General features: G+C 40.6%; 1 protein-coding gene across 2 annotated transcripts; it reads right to left on the minus strand.

The window, feature by feature from the left end:
- Positions 1-462: 462 nt before the first annotated feature.
- LOC120741668 (insulin-degrading enzyme-like) lies at positions 463-20,418 on the minus strand. 2 transcript variants are annotated; one of them, XM_040044658.1, is made up of 25 exons: positions 20,230-20,418; positions 19,270-19,454; positions 17,214-17,421; positions 16,043-16,212; positions 15,087-15,209; positions 14,447-14,559; positions 14,176-14,338; positions 13,783-13,875; positions 13,534-13,625; positions 13,226-13,306; positions 12,984-13,087; positions 12,194-12,296; positions 11,975-12,097; positions 11,477-11,559; positions 10,224-10,368; positions 8,235-8,345; positions 8,026-8,146; positions 7,090-7,181; positions 6,367-6,478; positions 4,669-4,836; positions 3,950-4,222; positions 3,129-3,190; positions 1,696-1,768; positions 1,532-1,599; positions 463-853 (listed from the first exon to the last, which is right to left on the minus strand). In XM_040044658.1, exons 2-25 carry the CDS (start codon positions 19,427-19,429, stop codon positions 758-760), a joined length of 2,937 nt encoding a protein of 978 aa, XP_039900592.1. In that variant the 5' UTR covers positions 19,430-19,454; positions 20,230-20,418; the 3' UTR covers positions 463-757. The 2 variants fall into 2 exon arrangements, with proteins under 2 accessions (XP_039900592.1, XP_039900590.1); XM_040044656.1 differs by having other exon boundaries at positions 20,244-20,417.
- Positions 20,419-21,549: the final 1,131 nt, after the last annotated feature.

The following is a 21,549-nucleotide window of genomic DNA, read 5'->3' on the forward strand; positions in this document are numbered from 1 at the left end:
TAATAGACTAAGGCATGCTTCTGCTGCTGGTTCTTTGGATCTTTCAGGGTTGTGCCTCACATCAGACCAGGTTACAAACTAATCTGAAGGCAGCAGCTGCAGAACGTCTCTCATGCAGAGTGAACGGATCTTGACGACCTCCCCAAAGCTTTAACAGAGAGAAACAAAATGTCTCTACAGCAGCTACTTTTCACACTGTAACTTGAATAACGTACTAATGTAGATGACAGATTAAATATTTTTATTTTCTTTACTAATAAAAATGTAATTTAAAAAAACCTCAAAACAAACGGCATGGACATACCCCTGAGATGTCTGAGTGACAAGCTACTGTAAAATGCAGTAAAAAAGAAAGATGTATGAGCATGGTTTAGTAGTTAGAAATTTAAAAACATCTCATAAATTTGAGCAGTTTTCAGGCAAACACGTTTCCATGCAGGCATGGACCTAAAGGGTCTCTCTTTGTTTTTTGCTTCTTTTTCGTCTACAGCAGCCTACACAGTGCTGTGAAGCGTGAGCTTACGTCTCCTATTAGAGACGTTACATGAGGTGATTCTGGTGTTACCTCTATAATTATCACAGCTACGTCAACAACTTTGTGATTCTTTTGTTTCCTCTTTGAGTGGCTCCTCCCTGCTACACGTGCACACACCCGCAGTCAACATGCATCCACGCAAACAAACACACTCATGCAGGTCTTCCTGACGGCAGGAGCCGCCCTCCGTGCCTCCCTGCTGTGTCGACCTGCCGGCTTCGCTCACAGTTTGGCTGCCCTGAGGTTGATGTGAGGTTTGACCAGGGGGAACAGAGGCAGACTCCTCTTGAACTCCGTCATGTCCTGAATCACTGTGGGCTGCAAAGAAGAAAAAGATCAGATCAGAGGGAGGCTGACAAATGTAAAGACCCCTCTACAAATCAAGTTCAACATAGCTGGACTTTGTATAAGTTAGCTGGCTCAACCTATCACAGCGTAATGGATATGAACGTCTGAGAGTGGGTTGAACGTTCTTATTTAACCCAGGCTTCTTCTGTATGCCTTCACATAACTGGGGCTTTTAACACATCGTTTTCAAAACAAAATGAACCAATTAGGAGCTGCCTACTTTGGTCACATGAACAGATCATAGAAAATTATAAGAGCATAGAATTATAAAAGTCAAATGTAACACACAGACACACACTGCATATGAGCCAAAAAAGCAGGATGGTGTGTGTGACACTGAAGAAATTACACATAAACTCACTTTAAAGGTTTGATTCACAAACATATTTTTAAGGTTCTTGAGTTGAGTGACAGGTTCATTATTTGTTGTTTTGTTTGTATGAGAAACAGGCCTGCCATTCCAGTCAGTTATTGGTTAGACGTATTGGGATATCCTGGTTATTGTCACCGTTTCAGGTCCTTTGGGTTTTCACCTTCACTGTTTCACATTTAAGCTGCGCATTTATAGTAATGTTAAAATCTGACTGAATATCAGCAGCTGGGGAATCTGTCAGGTTTACAAATAAAAATAAAAAGTTTGATCCTTACCTGTGGCAGGGAAGGAGCAGGAGCCAGGTTGACATCATTCTGAGCGGGGAACTCTCCCACTACTGGACCTGATGTACACACAGACAGGTCAGACTGTCAGTGAGCGACCTCAGTGGGTGTCTAAATGAAGCCCATGTTATCATCTTGTGTCTACAGATACTCACAGGTGTCCATCTCCCTGGACAGCACGTGCACCGACACTTTGTGTCTCTTTGGGGCTTCGACCGTCAGTCGCTCCTGGATAGACAGACAGACAGGTGAGGATGATACATGGAGGTTGTCAGGGAACATCATCACCAGAAACTATTCCCTCCATTAATGGAATGACTCATCACTTTTGGGAAAGAGCTTTGCTACCACAGAAAAGAAACCCAGCACAGACAGGATGGCTGTGTGTGTTTCCCCACTGAGTGTGTGATCAGTTGTGACAGCCCTGTGGAGATTTAGCGACACAGTCGGGCTTCATCTCCGACTCTGGATGGAGGATTATATTAGACTGAACATTTGGCTCATCTGCAGTCAGACGGCGTCAACTGTGGCAACCAGAAATTAAATAATAAAAAAAGAAAAGACGCAGCTTGTGCGATTGCTGCTGATATGACATTAGAAATGCATTAGGTTTATTCTGCATGGGGGCTGTAATGGTTTCTGCAGGGCTCCGATAATGCCAATTCTTTCTGGGGCCAGGTGTCCTTGGGCTCTTTATCCCCCCGAAACAAGCCGGCTGGCTGTCATTATTGCCGCTGATATGCTGTGAGCGTCCTGTGTCAGTGTCACCTCCACAGCTATGAATAGAAGCAGGAGGCTGGATGAGATGAAAGCTAGGAGGGCAGAATGAATGCAGCGGATCTGTGTATGTGTGGACACACAAACAGAGTAGGTGGTGCTGAGAGCAATTTTTATCCTTATTTTACACCATAATTTTCTTGTTAGATAAGATAACCTCACAAAGTCAGATTTGTCTGACATTTATCATTTCAGCGCTGCAACATGCGGGGTCGAGTATATCCAGTTTTACTAGAAACACTGCAAGTTCCTGCCACTTGAGGCATCTCAATCCCCCATACAGTCCCATGTTAAAAAAAGCCCGTTGAGAACAGGATGGGTAGGGTGAATTTTTTCATGACACTTTCTTGATCAAGGCTTACAGTGAGTGACAGGTATGCTGATCAAGGAACTGCAGATAGAAGCTCCTTGATCTGAAGTGATCCTCATCTGTGTTTGTGCTTTTGAGCTTTTGGTCTGCAGTGAGGTACGGCCCATCCAAGAAGTTGAGGTCTAATATTTTATTAGCATGTTGCAATTTAGAGATCCAAGTCTGCGTGATGCACTCATACAGTGCACAAATGCTTCCAGCTAAACAAGCCTGCTAGAATTAGCCATAACATAGGCTCCTACGAAAGTGGTCACTTATGGCTCCCCCCCCCCCAAAAAATGTCAGCAGCCAAATTGCTAAAGTTCAAAATGTTCAAGTCTATCTTTTACATATAGTCTTTGATTATGAGTTTCCATAGTTACCATTGTCTTGTGCTGTTAAACGTCTACGAAACGTATTCCAGTGAAGAGGCATCATGAGACATAAAGCTGTACTACTTACTCTGTAAAACTCCATTATGTTTTCTTTTGTCAGAGTCTTCAGATAGGCCACTTCAATGTTGTCTGCAAAACAGCAGGAAAAATTATTTAGTAAATTATTTAAAAACTTTTTAAAGAGTGCAGCCAGCATCCTAAATACTGCAGCACCAAACCAAAAATTCAAGAGTGAGCCATCATGGTGAAAGTCAGCTACTTGTGTCAGTTATTACTACAGCACTTGGATGTTTAAAATTGAGTTCAGTCTTTTGCCTGTGCAACATATTGATATCAAACATAATGAAACTCAAATGAGCAACTTTTGGCCCAAATGTTCATGATTACATTTCACTGGAAACATGAAACTAACAGCCACTCTTCTGCGCTTCCATGAAGCAGACCTTGTGTAAGCTCTTATTCATAAATTGTGTTGCATGTTTCTCTGAGCTCTTGGTATTAAGCCTGTTTGCATGTTCTCCTGACACCCCCGTCTCCTCTAACACAGCTAGTATCACCACTCCCTTGGCAGCACTACAGTGTTGCCGTCACTCGGGGCTTTAGGCAGATTACTAGTGAATCAGGCCCATTACAATCCATTACACTCAGCAGAGTGCTGGATGGGAGAGGTGTGCTGTGGCTGCAGATTATTTCAGGCTTTAATCGATCTCAGGTTGTGCTTGTCGAAGTAACATCCCACTCACCTCGGGGAGTGTCTGAAATATACTGAAATATAAGAACTTGTACTTAAACACTTAGGCAAGCAATCAGGAAAAACCCATTTGGCCTGCAAACTAAACATAATTAAGAGTTATTCAGGAGGTGAAGAGGACTGCTGGGAAGCCTCACCTCTATCAAAATTGTACTGCTGAGAGATGATCTCTCCCCAGTATTTAGCACACTCAGCAGACAGCTTCTTCGGTTTGTCCAGGCGGCGGATGGCCAGGGCTTGGATGTGTTTCTGGAAGGCTTCCTCACTCATCTCCTCCACAGCTTTCTCCATAGTACACAGGAAGGCTTCCACTCGGCTCTCCAGGTAGTGGGGCGCCTTCTCTGACTGGATGAGGAAGTAGAGACCTTGCACTCCGTTAGCCCGACGTGGCCCACTATGCACGCTGTAGCCTTTTAGGGGATTAAGAGAAAAAGTATGTAAGAGCTTAGGAAATGGAGTCACAGTGCAGAAAAACTATTCAAAGCACATTTATATTATCATTAATAATAATACGCATGCACACAAAAACACGAATAAGGATGAGTACAATAGGTCTACTTTTTTATTACTTTTTATAACTCTCATTACAGTGATACTTAAGATGTGGTTAAGAGGTGCAACCCATTCATTCTCAAAGTTAATAAACATTCCCACAGCTGACAGCACTTTGCAAATTTCATTGCACTGTAATTCTCAATAAAATGCATAAATATTAAAAGGAATAAAACATCTAATTTAGCAAACTTAATACAGCTGCCACATTTTTTCTGTCTGTATAAACACTCGATCTCTGGAAAATGGTACCCATGTTATATAATGGCAATATTGCCTTATTGTCTGTGTTTTGCAGCCTCACCCAGCTGTTCTTTGGTTCTCAGTGTACTATAGCAGGGCTCAGAGATGATCTGAGCGAACAGCTCCAGCAGCATGTTGTCGTGTGTACTCTGCATGTCTATTTGGTAGTAGATATCGATGCCACAATCATTGTGCACCTCGTTCTTTTGCTGGTAAACATACCAGCCACCTGCAATCATGAAAAACAGAAGCGCATCCACAGTGAGAGAGGAAGAAAGAAAAGGGCCGGGTTGCTTCATGTGGCCTTTAACCCCATGTACTCACCTTGTTTTTGTACTTGTGCAGTTATATGTAATATTAAAAAGACTAAAAACAGGAAAGAGAGACTAGATGTAAAAATATGAGCACCTGTAATTCTTCTGGCTTTGCTTTTTGGTCTGTGAAGGTTCAACAGGACCTCACTGAGATACGCTGAGAACTAAACTTGGCATGTGAGTGAGCAAAACCATCTGAAGTCATTTAAAGCACAATCCTTTTCATTAACCCAAAATCCACTGACTCATGAACTCTGATAAGCTTAGAAATGAATTTCACCAGCTGTGCTGTACAACTTAATACAATCCATCCCTGCACACTTAATCAGGTCTTTCAGTGCTGCATTAGAAACTTGCACAAGCAATTCCTACAAAAAGCACATGAGCTGTTTCATTGTAGTTTTACAGCTGAACTTCAGTACACTGCTTGAGCCATAGATAAGTACTGTACAGTAAAACCAGCACAGTTCAGATAGAGGACAGGGGACACTTCAATAAGACAGAAACAGCCCGTTGAATGCCAACAGCAATAACTCTAGTTTGTTTAAATCCACTACCAGTGATCGAGTCTGCTCTGAATGCAGGACGAGTGCAGGCTGAGTAATGCAGGTGTCTCTATGCACATGCTGACTGAGCACTCTGGACCTGACACTCCCTGTCAAAAGTTCTACTCAGCAGCACTAGTGTAACTCACTGGGTTGAGCAGGCAACCCATATGCGCAAGGTTAAGAGTGCCCCCCAGAGGGAATGTGAAAACTCCAAACAGAATATGTGTATATTTAGCTGTTTTCTAGTCTTAGTCCATCAGTGTAAAAGTGACAGCTGTCTGAATTTTAAACTATGTGCTATCTTTGCTTATCTGCATTTAAATTACACAGTACCACTACCAGTGATGGATGTCTGACTGGCCACATTTATGACAACTTTCTGTTTGAAGCTTTGTTTGAAGCCTGTATGTCCTCTTGCTCTGCGTCTTAATGGCAGTCTGGAGCCCAGCCTGGAAAGTCCCTCAGAGAGACACAGGATTTCTCCAGGTGGCCTCGCACAGCTCTGCTTTTCGCCTCCACATCATTCAGCTTTCCTAATGTGATCTGAAAGGCAGTGCAGGTTTGCATGTGTGTGTTCATTGTCTGAGCTGCTGACAGTGAGGTGTGTATGTATTGTAGCCAATGACGTCCATTTCCACTCAGTGACCATTATGTTCCTTTGAGGTAAATGTGGGATGCTCAATTCAATCAGGTCTTTTCTCAACAAACGCATGATGGTGCCACTGATGACGAGGGCGAGAGTGTTGGACAAAAACCCATCTGCACGGTCGCCGTGGAGACAGTCATGACTGGCAGATGAAGATTTAGAGAGCTTAACCTGTGTGTGTCTGTGTGTGTGTGTCTGTGTGTGTGTGTGTGTGTGTGGGGGGGGGGGTGTTGGAGGAGTAGAGGACCTACCGTCTGGAACCTGCACCTGTCTGTAGCGAATCAGCTGGCTCGGGAGGAGAGGCTTTGTGTGAGCATGCTCAGTGAGCGTGTCCTCCACCATTTGCATCATGCCAAGAGCAGACTAGAGGAGTGACAGATGGAAATGAAATTCAAACATTTCAGTCCACAAACTCTTGAGTAACACCAGCTGAACTCTCAGAAAAACATTTTGTAGAGATCTAAGAATTTAAAATTTTTCTACGTACATTACTTAGAATAACCCAACTGGCTCTGTCCAAACTGGAACCATTTATACAACCAATTTCCAGTGATGGCAGATGTATATAACATTGATTTTTCCATGACCACCCCCGAACCAGTCAGTACTGTAGTTCGATGAGGATCAATAGTCGAAGGGATCATTGGTCTATTTTATGAGTCTAATTCTCCCTCCAGCAGACTGTGACACTGTCATTACATGATAATGTTGGAGCTGTACAACAAAAAGTGCAACTGGATCACAGGATCTTATATGAGACAAAAATCCTCTGAGATATGAATAGAGGACCAAATAAATGTTGCGAAGGCATAAAAAGTGTAGTTTGTCCCACAGAGACAAATTCTTACACATCACTAAAGCAGGCATGAAAGGAAAGCTGCATTATTACAAACGTAGACACCACAGATTTAGGAAACTTTTAACTTTAAACTGGTAGTAAAATAATAAAGTAGTGACTCCAAACACCAACTAACCTCCTTGGTGATGTTGCCATGAAGAAGGACTTTGATATGTAACCGCGACAACAGCTGAGGTATGAAGATGTTAAGGCGTGGGAGAGTTACATCTGCAATACAGATCACAGGCAAAAGCAATCAATCAAAGAGTAATTTTCCAAGGCTGGTAACAGACTGATTAAAAGAATAACTGCTGAGTGTGGTGATTTCATCGGACAGTCTTCCTGCCATTAAAAAAAATCAGCACATCACATTTCATGGTGGTAAAAATCATACTTAAAGATTCAGTTACATGTGCATAAAAGTTTAAATTTAAGCAACTGGTGGATGGGCTAAATCAGCACACAAACACTGATTATTTGCCTGTAGCAGCACCAACACAGCAGGAAGCAGGAGACTCGCAGCGTCTCAGAGATTCCAGACAGAGGAGGACGGCGGGCTAAAGGGACTGATAACAAAAACGAGCTGTGCTAATTGGAGGCCCAGGTGACTGAGCTCCAGGTCCTGACCCAGCAGGTTAATTGAGTCTCGTGTGAATCTGAGGATACTCTGTGTAAGCTCTGTGGTTAAAAATATAACAAGCTGCCCTGCAGGCTCCAGACTGGCACTGTGCACGGGAAAGACTGCAGCTAGGGAAGCAACTGCTAGAGGACAGCTTCAGCATTTAAAGGAGAAAAACTGAAAAGAAGAAAAGACCCAAGGTGAGAGGAGAGGCCTCTACTGTGTGCAGAAACCTGAAAACTTCAGTGATAGTTTTACATTTTTCACTGCAGCTATTATGTTAACCTCATGCAATTAATTCAAGGCTCACTTTTCATTTCCTCAGCTCTGGCCTGAAGTAAAGCTTGGCTATGTGTTTATTCTGTGTTTCAATTAACTCTGTTTGGTCCACAGATGAAAAAGCAGCCAGTAAGCATTCCTGCTGAGACAGAAGAGAAACATTAAGAGTCTCACCATCTAGAGCCTCTCTGAGCTCATCTTTGGTCCAAACAACCTCGGTCATTAGAAGATGGAGGTAGTACATAGCATGATAGTTAGGCCTCTCAGCTCTGAAGTTATTCAAAGACCTCATGTACTGCAGAAAGAAAGAAGGCAGAATCAGATCACCATTAAAACTGAGACTGGAAGCTAAACTATTACTGAGTCAGTGAGTCTGAACTTACAGCTTCCTTGATGATGTCAAAGCGCTTCTCGTCTATCTCAAAAGTGGCCATCTTCTCGATGATCTTCTTCAGCAGGATGTGCTGTTTGTCACTGTAGCCTTTAACAGACAGCTGCAGCACACAGTGACAGGAGACAGACGGCACATCATCACAAACAAAAGGATACATTAAGCTTATTAGCATAACAGTTAACATTTGTTGTTATGAAGGTTTTGCATTCATTTGCTACCATGAATACATGAATGTGTTCTCCATTTAATTCAATTGTGGGCTGGCCAAACTATTGTGAAGAAAATCTTTCCAGATTAGACCGACTCCTCATGGTGAACAATAATCTGAATCTCTAGAGGCACAAAAACAAAAAGAATGTCAATGTTCTGACTGAGTTCACTGCACGTGCTTGGGCATAAATGAATTGTCCTGCATCACGCACACCTAATGGCCCTTCAGGATTCAGCATAACCTCCCAGGGCTTCACTGTCACTTTCATCCCACAGCTCACCTCACCTTGTGGCCAAGCCCCTGCAGCGACACCTGTTAAAAGTAATCTCTCCAAACATCGTTAACCTTGACAAACGGCCAGCATCCACACTAACACTGCTGACTCAGATCAATTACTTGCAGCCCATCACACAGCTATACAGCCCTCTGTAAGGACACACCAGTCATGAATTCACAGGTGAGAAGGGAGCTAATGAATGCAGGTTAGTTGGTCATTATGACAGCTGAAGAGTTGTTAGAAGTCAGCAGGTTTTAAAGAACAGTGGAGAGACAACACCACAGCAAACCAGCAAATATCACTTGGAAACAAAAAAACAAACAAACAAACAAACAGGGTATCTGCATCAACTGACCTTATCCCTTATATCCTGTGGCACAGATGCCTTCTCATTCACTGTCTGGTATTACATTTACAATAAAAGTGCCAAAAAATAAGAAATAAAAATAGATGGCTACTTTTGCCTGCTCTGTTATTCACAAGGGGCCTCCCTCTGGGTACCTCCGTTTCATTTAGGGAACTTTTGCTTGTTAGGCAAACGTGTAGATAACCGTAATAATGGCAGCAAAAGGCACTAAACAGAATTACATAGGCAGAGTTTTGCGTACTATTAAAGTCTGCACAAAACTTGACATTTTATTATCAGTATACTTTTTTAAAACAAAGATGTTGGCACGCCATAGAAATGTTAAAAAATGAAAAGAAAGAAGTCAAAGATTTATCCTTAGATGATAATATGAAGATAATATGCCAGTACGGTGCTTTACAGCAGCGCTCCCCAACCTTTTTTGCACCACGGATCGGTTTAATGTCAGACAATATTTTCACGGACCGGCCTTTAAGGTATCGCAGATAAATACAACAAAATAAAATGATACGGCCAAGACAAAAACTGTGGCATTTTTGTAAATATAATAATAAACGAGAATTCACTGTGTAATTGTGTAACTTTATTAGCAGCGTCCTCCTGAAATACCCCAACAACAATTAGAGTAACATCCTCCTCTCTGCCCCTTAATGCTCTCTGGTTGCTATGGTAACGCATTAATATATAAGACACACAACTACAACACGGGAAAAGACCCAGGGAAACCGAGTTAACAATAAAATCCCAGAAAACCATAAATTTCACAGCGGAGCCTCAACTCTTGCGGCCCGGTACCAAACGACTCACTGACCGATACCGGTCCGTGGCCCAGGGGTTGGGGACCGCTGGGTTAAAAGGTTTTCTGAAGTGATATAAAACACACGCAGGTTCAAAATCTCTACAAAACAGTCTCTAATGATCAAGTATGTCAAACAATAAAAAACGTTCAATATACGGCAGTTTCCTGTTATTGTAACTTTCAGTCTGGCCACAGACGCGGTCAGATTGGAAGGTTAAAGTCGCCCATCAACCCAGGCCTGCCTGAGCCATTGTAGCCCCGTCTGAGGATAATAAAGGGAAGGGAGCATGAGGTCGGAGACGGGAAGGGGTTATGAATACTTACATGCATTCCATAGGCGGTATTTTGGAGTTCATAGTTCAAGCCAGCTAGCTCGGCTGCATATGCATACTCGTTGAGGGAGTCTTTGAGGAGCTCCAGGTATAAATATGCCATGTTACAATGCAATGGGTCCACGTACGCAAACGGGCTGTAGAGAAAATGCCACACAAAGCATACAAATAAAGCTGCATGAGCTGATGCAAACTGCAACTACTGTATAGCATGTTTCACAATTTATGCACATATAATTAATTGTAGCTATCAGGAGTGTAACAGTGGAATTACTTATAGACTAATACTGTCTAATTTCAGCAGGGATTGGCTGTAAAATGTTGGAAAATATGGCTAAAAGCTGATCTAAGCTAATCCAACCTATCCTCTGAGGTGGCAAAAGTACAACAGTACAACTCTATTTGCTGTTGCCTAAATTTTAGATGGGGGGCTTTGCCTCTACACCAAACAGATAAATGAGTATAGCCAAGGGCTAAAGTGGGATTCAGCTCTTGGGGTAACCCTAAAATTGGCTGTAGTGGTGCAGTGTGGGGAAAAGAAATGCTTGCACCAAATATAAGCGGATATCAAACAAGCAATCATGCCAGATTTCCCACCACTAGGTTTCAAATGTCTAACTAACATTCACTATTAACACCACAGCCACTCTGGACCAGTCCAACATAGTGCATTACTGTAATCGTCACCACAGCACCGCAAACTGACCAGTGTAGCCTGCACCTAATTGTTGAGTACTTATATTTCACAATACGAAAAAATATAACTTCAACACTTCATGTATAGATTAAACATCTGTAAAACAAAACAAAACGAAATCTCTCTTCTTCCTCGCTTTCTTCTTTACTTCCTATGCCTTTCCCCACATCTAAAGTTATCTATCAGTATTTTCTCTCTCTGGGAAATACAACAGCTGTACATGCACAATTATTAGAGGCTTTTTGCATATTTCATCTCTTCATGTGTAACAAGCACTGGCACTGGTTATTATTCCATTTAGGTTTGAATTGGATTCATATCAGCTACAGGGGTTGCTGACTTACAAACCTGATAACACTCATGCATAATTCGATATTTATTTTTGCACTTTGTTATCTGATTACTTTAAAACTTATTATGCACTGTTGTAGCAGCAGTACATTTACTATTTCTCATTATTGAGTTAATCTTAAGAGTCACAATTTACTTGGTAAGAATTTGTGTCCACACTCCAGCTGCAGAACAAATCCTCTATATTTACTACTCACCTGAAGAACTCAAAGTTCAGGCAAGCCTTGGGGAGGAAGAATTTGTCATCCTGCTTGAACCACACCTTGCTCATAGCAGTGTCCTGGAAGAAATGAAAACCAAACTTTATTTCATATTCATGGAAAGTCTTAACAAAGTAAAGCATTGAAATGCAAGCAGAAGGTAAACTGTACAAGCAGACGACACTCATTTAATCACAGAAATCTAACAGTGTTACTTTGATAGGTCTCTTAGCAACAAACAACAAAAGCCATACTAACTTTTATTCAGTTGTTCCAACAGAGATGGGAAATGTAAGCTTTTATTAGCCGCTTAGTTCCTCTGATCCTGACATAACAATAACAACTAATGCTTGATGTCTAAATCACAATACCACATTTCCATATGAAAGCATAAGAGACTTAAGAAGAAGCAGGTAAGCAGGGACCGTCCAGTGCAGTCAGACAATGAAAAGTGACAACACTTTGATGATGGAGCTGTGCAGAGAAAACACTTGCCTTGATTAAAGTGGGAACTGACGGAGAGTCTTTCTCAAGAGGGTAGATCTCGAAGTTGGTAGGGATGAACTCATTTTTCATTGGCAATTTGAATTTGCCGTTGAGGTCTGCATTTGCCCATTTCTACAACAGAAAAAGATAAACAATCAGAGCCTTATATAACTGATGTAGCGGTTATACGCTGATTACACAGCAGAAAAACTGGACACAATCATTCACCTTGATGGTCTCCTCAGAGATGGCCTCCTGTTTGTACTGCGTGCCGTACCACTCTTCTGTCATGTCTGTTTGTCCTTCAAATGATTTTGACACAACTATAACTCTGGAAAAGTAAGAAGACAACAGGTCACAATATAGATCTATACAAAAAGCCCTCTGTGCTACTTAGTGCCTGTTAGCTGCACAAGATGTGTGTGCTTTTCTATTTCGATCATGTTTCAGGTGGTGCACAGCCATTGACACATCGTTTGGCTGGAGCTGTCAGACCATCAGAGAGCGGGTTTTTCCTAAGTTTGAACATTTATCCCATCAGTATGTTTTAGTTAAACAAAGTTCAAGGACTCAGTGTAAAAGGAAATGGTGTTTCTCTGTAAGTTCACTTGTATCTGGAATGAGATGGATAAATAAAGAAGCATTCGTTCATGAATTTAAAGCAGTTTTGGCAAAAGCCCAGAATTAAATGGCCACTTCAGCAAAGGAAGAGACTGGCATGCAAACTGTCAGGGTCAACCAATGACTGCATGCTGTCGTCTCCTTAATACACATTAAGAAATGGACCGGTTACAAGTCTGGACTTTGCTTGGCACAGCAGCTGCAACCCAGAAAATGAATTAAAGCTACACCAGGCCCACTTTTATTTCAGTCCAGTTATCAAAGTGGGACTGCAGCTGTAAAGTTTAGCTTAAAGTTTATCACACCATGTGCCCACGTCTTCCTCTGAGAGGTACTTCATACTTGGTAACAGAAAAAGCAAGGTGAGCCTGACTACACATCACCAAGTCACACTGACCTGACGTGTTCTGGTCTCAGCTTATCCAGCACCATCTCGATCAGATCTGGCTTGAAGTCTTCCAAGAAGTACTCTGCTGATAGAACTTCTTCAAGAGGGTAGTGCTGCAACACCCAAAGAAACTTGTTAGCACTGTACTGCTTGAAAACACAAATCTTCAATTCTGAAATTTTTCTAAAGACCTCCATAAATCGAATCTTCAGTTTCAACTGGACACCTGATAAATTGGCTGTTGGACCTACCTGTAGTAAACCTGCTATTTTGGAAGTGTAGTCACGAGGACGCTCCTTGTCTTTAAACCTGAAAGCAACTTTTTTTAAATCCTGCAGAGAGAGGCAGAACGGTTGATGGTATAACAGCTGAAGTCACAAAACATACAATTGTTACATTCAGTTTGAACTATGTACCCTTAATAGAACTCAATCAATAATCCATCTATATTCTATTCTAATTTTTATGACTTTTTAAACTAGTTTTTACAGTGAGGAATAGAAAATAAGTTTATACTGCCCTCCAGAAACAGTATTACTGAACTGACAACATAAATCACCTTGTACTCGTTAAACACCCACTCTTGAGGCCCTTCAGAACGGAGTTTCTGGATGTACTGGAACATGTGGAAGATTATGTCCTCAATGTTCACTGCAATGACACACAGATCATGCCCCAAGATTTAATATTCACGTATTTCTTGTTGCTTTATTTCTTTTACTTGTGCATAGTGAGGAATGATCATAATCACATGCAAAACACACAAACTAGATACAATACATGTAAAGTAGTGAGATGCATGACTTACAGAGGCCCTCCTCAGTCAAGTCCATCTTGATGTTGAAGAACATGAATCCTCTGGCTCCCTCTTTGTGTCCTCCAAGGATTGTGTCCACCCAGCCTTAGAAAGTAATTACCGTTACAATTTAGTAATGTGTTTCTTTTATTTTTATGATGACAGAAACCATTACTGTGAATGTTTCTGTACTAAAAGAAAATTAACTTCTATCCCAATCACTAAATTAGAGGCGCACCGCTCTGCTGGGTAATGTTGTGTTACATTTTATGGTCGCAAAACACATAATTAAGTAACCTCTGAGGCAATAAACAACACTGAGTCAATTATATATTTTACGATATGGTTTTACTATGTGTATCTCTTTCTCCTTATAATATTTGTCACCAGCTTGCAGTCTGCTACCTTTAGATTTTAGCTCAGAAAACAAACTTCCAGGTCCTTCGTGACCCATCAGATGTCCCAGATAACGTCCTGGCTTCGATTTGTAGTACTGCTGTAGGTCTGGGATGGGGAAAGTCACATAAAGTTTCCTAATGTCTTTGACAGGAACCACTTTGTAGAATTTCTGTAATAAACAGAAGCGTGTGTGATTCCCACAGTAACATGATAAAAAACGTTGACAGTCATTTTGCAATGCAAAAAAATGTAAAGGAGTGATAGGTAAGCAGCTCACTTTAAGGTGTTCTTCTTGTAAAGGGTGTTCAGGGAATTCTGGAATAGGCACATTCTTGTTTTCCACTTCTCCAAATAACTTAACCACCATGGCCGTCAACTCATCCAACGACTCTGTCAGTAAAGGGTTAAAAAAAAGCAGTAAGGATGTGCTGTTCAAAGAAAAGCTTTAAGGATGTCAGTACTCATCATAATTACCCACAGTGCCCTGGTCCTTGGCTGGTAAGCAAGCTAGTAAATATATAAAACATGTTGTGATGCTACTAAGAATTTATAAAATCTTATTTAAAATAAAATTAAAACTTAAAATGTATTATTTTTATTTATTATATTGTCCAAAAGCAATTTTGAGTCATATTTACTATTCGTTTAAGGTGTTTTAAGAATTTTTAAAAGAGTTGTTTCTGGCAGTAAATTACATTACGCCATTTCTTAGTAGGTTTTAATACTAATCACCGTTACTCTACCGAGTGGAGGCAACAACATTTTTAACTCATTTATCATTTATCAATTCATTGGTTAGTATTGTAGGCATTAAAAAGCCAGGATCTCACCCATAACAACATCCACTTTAATAGTATCCAGTTACTTGCTGCATGGGTTGGGTGTAACCATCACCCACGTGAGCAATGACATCTTACCTCTTCCTAACACACACAGTCCCATGAGGTTGGATGAGTAATACATGGAGTGGAACTTCAGGAGCTTCTGACGGATATCAATCCCCTCTTTAAATGGTCTTGTCTCTAGTGTCATTTTATTACCTATAAGAAAAAGTTATCCCTTTTATTAAGCACACACATTTTCCAATTGTACAGTTAACTAATGATCATTTTCTGTTGTTATAGTTTTTCAAAGAGTCTAAATGAAATTGTCAGCAAACAAATATTTGTGTTAAATTCTTCAAAGTTGTAGTAAAAATTGCTTATTAACTACAAGCTAAAGCGTATGTAAATGAACTTGATTACAGTCTACATGTAGCACTGTATTTGTTAACACAGACACCATCAAAGCAGCAGTCAGAAGAAGCTTATGTTAGTCTGCTGAGTGCACTGCTTTCAGGTCTGTTTGATCCTCTCCTGTTCTTAATGGGAATACAGACGGTATAATTCGAGACTGCCATCAGGTGGCTATTTTGAGTTCACAGCTGCTCTGAGTTTACGTCACTTTAATCTGGGATGACTTTAACAGAATAAACTCTTTTCTCAAAAAACTTGACTAATGGCATGTTCATGTTTTTAAAACCAAAGCCATTAAGAAGTATTTCTGGGCTAAAACAGCTGTCTCATAATAAGTAGGCTGCATGAATGTAAACCTCATTTAATCAAATATTAGCCAGCTCCAGTAATTTCTCTGACCCCTTAACATTAACATATGTGACTGGATTCTGCTCTAGATTAGTAGTCTAATACAAAATCTAAAACACATCATATCGACCCTATGAAGGGAATCCTTGCTTAAATATTCTGTGCAGGGCGGTTTTGCTCTCCAGACAAAATATTCTGCTATAACAACTGAAATGTGATGCACTAAGCAGTCAGAATGAATGATGTAATGATATAGTTTCAAAGTGAAGTCTGGCAAAAACAGTTTCTACCTGTTCCAAATTTACTGAAAGGGTGTTTTGGGTTGCCAGTGGCCTTTTCCAACTGAAACAGCCTCCAGGTATCATTCTTCAGGTTCTTCTCGTACTCAGAGTCCACAGCGTTCACCTCGCGGTCCTTGCAGCTCTCGTCAAACAATGGGCACAGAAAGAACTGGGCAAACCTACAAAGGTCAGAAGTTGCTGTTATCAAGGAGTACATTTCAGCATGTAGAAAAACCACAGGGTGTGATAATAGTTATGGCCTAGCTGGTGGCTCAGTATTGTAAAATGCATAATCTTGTTTATTTTAATTAAAGATTATACACTACAAACATAGAGGGAGAAATTCAAATAAAAAGCAGTCTGCCATGATTACAAAAAATGAGGCACACAGATATTATGAAAAGGGATAAGAGAATAAGGCTAACTAATCGACACATATGATCCTTTCATTTTCCAGAAAGGAATCATCATCAATAATTCAGATCACTCCTCACAGTTCTTTCCTACCACTGAAGCCCAGGTGGCCTTCACGATTCAGTGGTGGAAGGGAACAATTAGCCTATGCGACAGAAACAGATGCTTGCTAGAACCATCATTCATTTCTAATTAGGTAAGCCTACACTGTAGGTTCATTTCCGACCACCTGAACGTCCTTTCCAAACCTTCAGTCCCAAGGGCTACACTGTATACTGATAACTAGATATTTAGACACCTCCCATAATTTGAAAAACACAGGTAACTACCAGTGCTATCCCTCAGCCTCTAAGTAGACACACCTGTGGTATCACTTTACAAATCCTGTGTTGCCTTATTCTCAAGTTATCACATTCAGATGATTTTCAGAAAAATTATTTTGTCACTGAGATTCAAACTCATCTGAGATTTTTAGTAGATGCAGCTATGGTACCAATTTGAAAATCCTAAGTGACTTCCTTCTTGAGTTATCGCATTCACAAGATTTTCAGAAAACTTGACCTTGACATTGACATTGAGGCTGAGGTAACTCAGATTCAAATTACTCTGAGATTTTTAGTAGATTCATCTGAGATTGATATCTACGGTATCAACTTCCACAGAAAAGGCAACCTAAACACAAACAACCCTGAGCTTTTAATAGCGCATTCTCTATCACTTTGAAGTTTCTGCCAAAATTAATACCATCAAATGAACATCAAAGTACCTATCTAATGCTCCTTTCAAGTGCTCATGGGAAACATCAAAGTAATAGTTGGTATGTTCTCTGCTGGTGAAGGCATTGGAGCTGCCTGCGTGCTCACTGAGGAACTGGCTGTACTCGTTCTCCTTGGGGTACTTCTCTGTTCCCAGGAACAGCATGTGTTCACAAAAGTGTGCCAGCCCTGAGATGTTTGGTGGGTCAGACAGAGAACCTGCAAATTAAGAGAAATTCCCAGAGAAATGTAGTTAATGGTGCTGCTTCTCTTTGATCAGAGAAATTTGTTCAATGCAACAGTTGTGACTTTTAAAGTTTGCCAGGTGAGAAAAACAGATCTGTAACGGCACCAGAACAGGAGGATTTATAAGCAATGAGATGCACGCTGGTAAGCTGTTCATCATTTTCAATTAAACACAGAAACTATTTCACACGAATTCACATTCTTCACGCACTCAAAGTATCTGTCTAATGCTTAACACTAGAACTGCCAAGGAGGTTATTTTTGACCCCTAATCCCATCCCGCCATCTAATATTGATGAATGGTTTATTCATTAGACAGTGAATTTTGCAGCACGAGGAATAAAAAAAATAAAAAAAATAAAAAAATAAACAAAACAAGACTTGTACTCCAGAACTGCTGAGGGAGTCATTTCAATCCCATAGAAATCAATGTAAAACATTTCTAGCATAGCTGGTTGCTTCGCAGCATGTATTGTTTACAAACATTTTGATATGAAGACTGCTATAACACGACCAAGCGCTAGCTAGATGTGATCAACTGATAAATATACAGGAGACTGTGGTTTGATAAAAGAATAAGTACTGCAGAGCTGAATGGCTCACAGATGGTATGTTGAGCCACGGCAGATCAGAGATGATCAGACAGTTTTATTGCGAAATGAGATAAATGGCTTAGTGAGCTATGTCAGGCAGTTTTCTGCATTCACCAAACTTGCTCTCTTTTCACCATAATAACTTATGCTGAACCTGCTGAACATAATCTGGTCGGTGGCAGGTTATGTTTCAAATTTCTTTTTTGCAGGCATACGGATCATTTTGTGCAAAAGAAGAGTCATAAAACCTGAAGCCCGAAGCACAAAGCCCTGCTCAACAGAGAAAGATGATAATCAGTCAAGAAACCAGTTATCTTGAACTGGAGTTTTAGGGAAGTTAAACCTGGAGTTAAACCAGCTAAGACAAAGAAAGCCTGACTGTGTTGAGCTTTGCCCTCGGGGCAGACTATGAGACGAGACGAGTGAATTGGACAGGTTTCTGGCTGTGCTGAGCGGCTGAACTGAACAGTGTAGTGTCCTATTTCAAGCAAATAAAGAATGAAAACTGGAGGAGAACAAGTGATTCAGACAGTCTCAGATCTGAGGAGAGGCCCTGCAGACTGAGGCAGAGCTGTGAGGCTGAAGGTTTGGTGAAATGGAGGAGATGATGATGTACAATTATAAACTTCTTAAAATGTGTTTCTTATTTGCTCTAGCAAAGTGTGAGGGCAGTTTTAAAATGTAGCCAATGACTGATTCAATCTGCTTCACAGTGCTTTTTATACCTTCTTTACTTTAGGCAAATACCACAGGTATTCACTGTTAACTTTTCCATAATGCTCTTCATCTGTTATTATTAAAGTTACTGCATTACATGTGGTGTTGTTTGTACCTGCTGTTTACTAGTATCTGAAACTAGAACTGAACTATGTTACATTTACACACTGTAATGAAATAAGGTTTCCAAACTGGTAGGGACTCACTGTTTGAGAAGTGCAGTTTGCAGATTTAAGTATGAGCATATAATAATATACTTGCTATTATAAACAGAAATACCAGATAATACAAAAAAAAAAAAAAAATACCCATCCAAAGCTTAAAGGAAGTTTGGCAACTGAGCAGCTCTATGAATGGAATTATCCTGTTCGGCAAAGCACAGTTAGAGTATGATGGGGAAAATTTCACTTCCTTTTCCATTTGTTTTCCAGATGTTCTTTGTGTAGAAAGCAACATAAAAAAAGGAAGTCATGATCACCTGGCAGGACAACAGCAATGAATGCCTAATTACCTATATGGACATCCAAAGCAGCTGAAGATTTGTCTGTGGTCGGGTCACTGATGAGCATTGCCTTCAGGCCATTGGTAAACTCCAGGCCCCTGTACTCCCGCTTGTCCTCAGGTGAGCGAATGACATCACTAACTACCCTCCTCACAACCTGGCCGGTCATTCTGAGTGACAAGGATGACACCAGCCTGCAAGCAAAGAAAACCAACTCTTGGAGTTTATTATATTCTGATTTAACGTGACATAATGGCCAAAGGGGATTTTAGTACTAAACATGCCTCTAAATGCTGGCATACTACACTGTGGAAGCACATTATCAGCAGACTCTTTCCTATTATTTTTTTAAGTAGTAGTCCTCGCGGACTTCCGTGTGCCTTTCAGTTTATTGAATAGAAATTATTTACTTTGCCGTCCAGCTAACCGCAATAATATGATAAAGGTCTAACACCTGTAGTGCTTTATAAGACGTGAACTGAAGCACAGTCTTTCTATACAGCCTACAAAGTAATTTAAAAAGCAGTTATTATATTATCATGGCTCCCCGGGTGTAGATGCTACTTAAAAAAAATCTAAGTACAGTAATTGAAACAGCAAAAACAGGTAAAGGCAGTCAAGACGAGGGGAAAAAATCCCGTAGGAAGATGAAGACAACTGTCCGGCTGAACAAGAAAAACAACACACCTGCCAGCGATTAGCTACAGTAACTGACTAGGGGACATTAATTAATTCAACAAAGAAACTTTATTTTATCGTATTAAAGACAAAAGCTTCAGAAAGGTTCGCAATGTTGAAAAGTGTAATTGTTAATGTGAGCTTCTAGCCTCCACATAAGGTAGGCACGGCTAACAGTTCCGCTTTAGCGAGGTTAGCTGGCTAACGGCACGAACTGCTAGGATTAGTTTGGTGTAAAAAAAAAAAAAAAAACCAACACGCTTATTTTTAAATAAAAGTAACAATTATTATCTGATAGGGCTTACCTAACAGTTCGGTTAAAACAGAAGAGGTAGCCTGCTGACTCTTGTTGACTGGCGCTTTTGGTAAATGCACCTATACACACTTTGAAGCCTGAGACAGTATGAAAACAGTTTTGAACTGTTTGGATTTATGCATATAGAAAACGAAACCTTAATGTCTGTAGCGTCATCGTTTAACAGACGCAAGCAATCGATAGCAGAAGAGCGAGCGCCTCACTAGGGCAGGATGTCACATTTCTGTAAATGTGTCTTCAGTAAATTCTGACACTTACATCCTGGTATAGTTGAAGGTGAAACAGACGGGAAGCATCAGATCCTACAGAGTAGTAGTTCATAATATTGCGCACTGTCAGTGAATCTGACATCGATTACACTGCCGGGGTGAGGACTTCAGCGTTTTGTTTGGGTGTAAATGAAAAGCTGCTGAAAAATAACGGGAAAACAAACAAACAAACAAAAACAACCACTCTCTTTTCAGTGATTGTGAGGCTCATGTGCGCACAACTTTGTTTGTGTTTATATGCATGCTTGTGCACATACAGAAAGGCACACCAGCAGGCACAAACAAATAGCCGAGAACAGAACTCAGGTGGCCCATTTTCTGTAACCCGTTAAGGTTAATACATAATGAGCACTGTTACTTTGTTTTTTAAACATAATAATAATAATAATAATTATTATTATTATGTTTAATGTTCCGGGATTTCGGAATCATTCTTATCTGTGATCACGCAATCGCTTTGCAGCTGGCTGGTCCCTCTAACATCATATCCAAGTTCATCAGATACTACAGCAGTCAAGGAATCCCGGTGCACGAGTTCCTGAAATACCACAATAGCGATAATAATAGCTATCCTTTCCCTCAAATCGTAGCTCAGCAAACCATGCAGAATGATTCACTGATGGACAAAAACACAACTCCGTCTTCTGAGTAAAATCCGTGAACTTCAGCATTGATAAAGGGATCATGGTGGGCTCCATCTACTGGACCGCTGTCACATAAGTGTCTACTTGAGTTAAGTTGAGTAAAGGCAACTGAATTCACAGTGCACAAAGCAGTTTCATGCATCAGGCCTGCTTTCTGTTTCTATTTTTAGATGTGTTGAATTCACAGTTCAACTAGTTGGACTTGTGTGCAGCTGTTTTCCATTTCCTCAGGACACACTCTTTACATTTGATCCTGAAAATGTGTATCTACATTTATATCTTCATACTTTTGTTCATTAGATGTATACTGCACTGTGTGAGTCTAACCGTACTCAGGTGTAACTGTCAGTGTGAAACGATGATGCTCTAATGTCTGCTGCTG

Source organism: Simochromis diagramma, unplaced genomic scaffold (assembly GCF_900408965.1).
Source record: "Simochromis diagramma unplaced genomic scaffold, fSimDia1.1 OVJJ01000486.1, whole genome shotgun sequence".
In the NCBI taxonomy this organism is placed as follows: domain Eukaryota; kingdom Metazoa; phylum Chordata; class Actinopteri; order Cichliformes; family Cichlidae; genus Simochromis; species Simochromis diagramma.

Excerpts from the sequence above, each read along its gene's own strand:
- LOC120741668 (XM_040044658.1), bottom strand. The coding sequence starts at position 19,429 with ATGACCGGCCAGGTTGTGAGGAGGGTAGTTAGTGATGTCATTCGCTCA. Across the intron at positions 17,422-19,269 it reads TGCTTTGGATGTCCATATAG|GTTCTCTGTCTGACCCACCA; the intron begins GTAATTAGGCAT and ends CTTAATTTGCAG. Across the intron at positions 4,837-6,366 it reads ACAGGTGCAGGTTCCAGACG|GTGGCTGGTATGTTTACCAG; the intron begins GTAGGTCCTCTA and ends TCATGATTGCAG.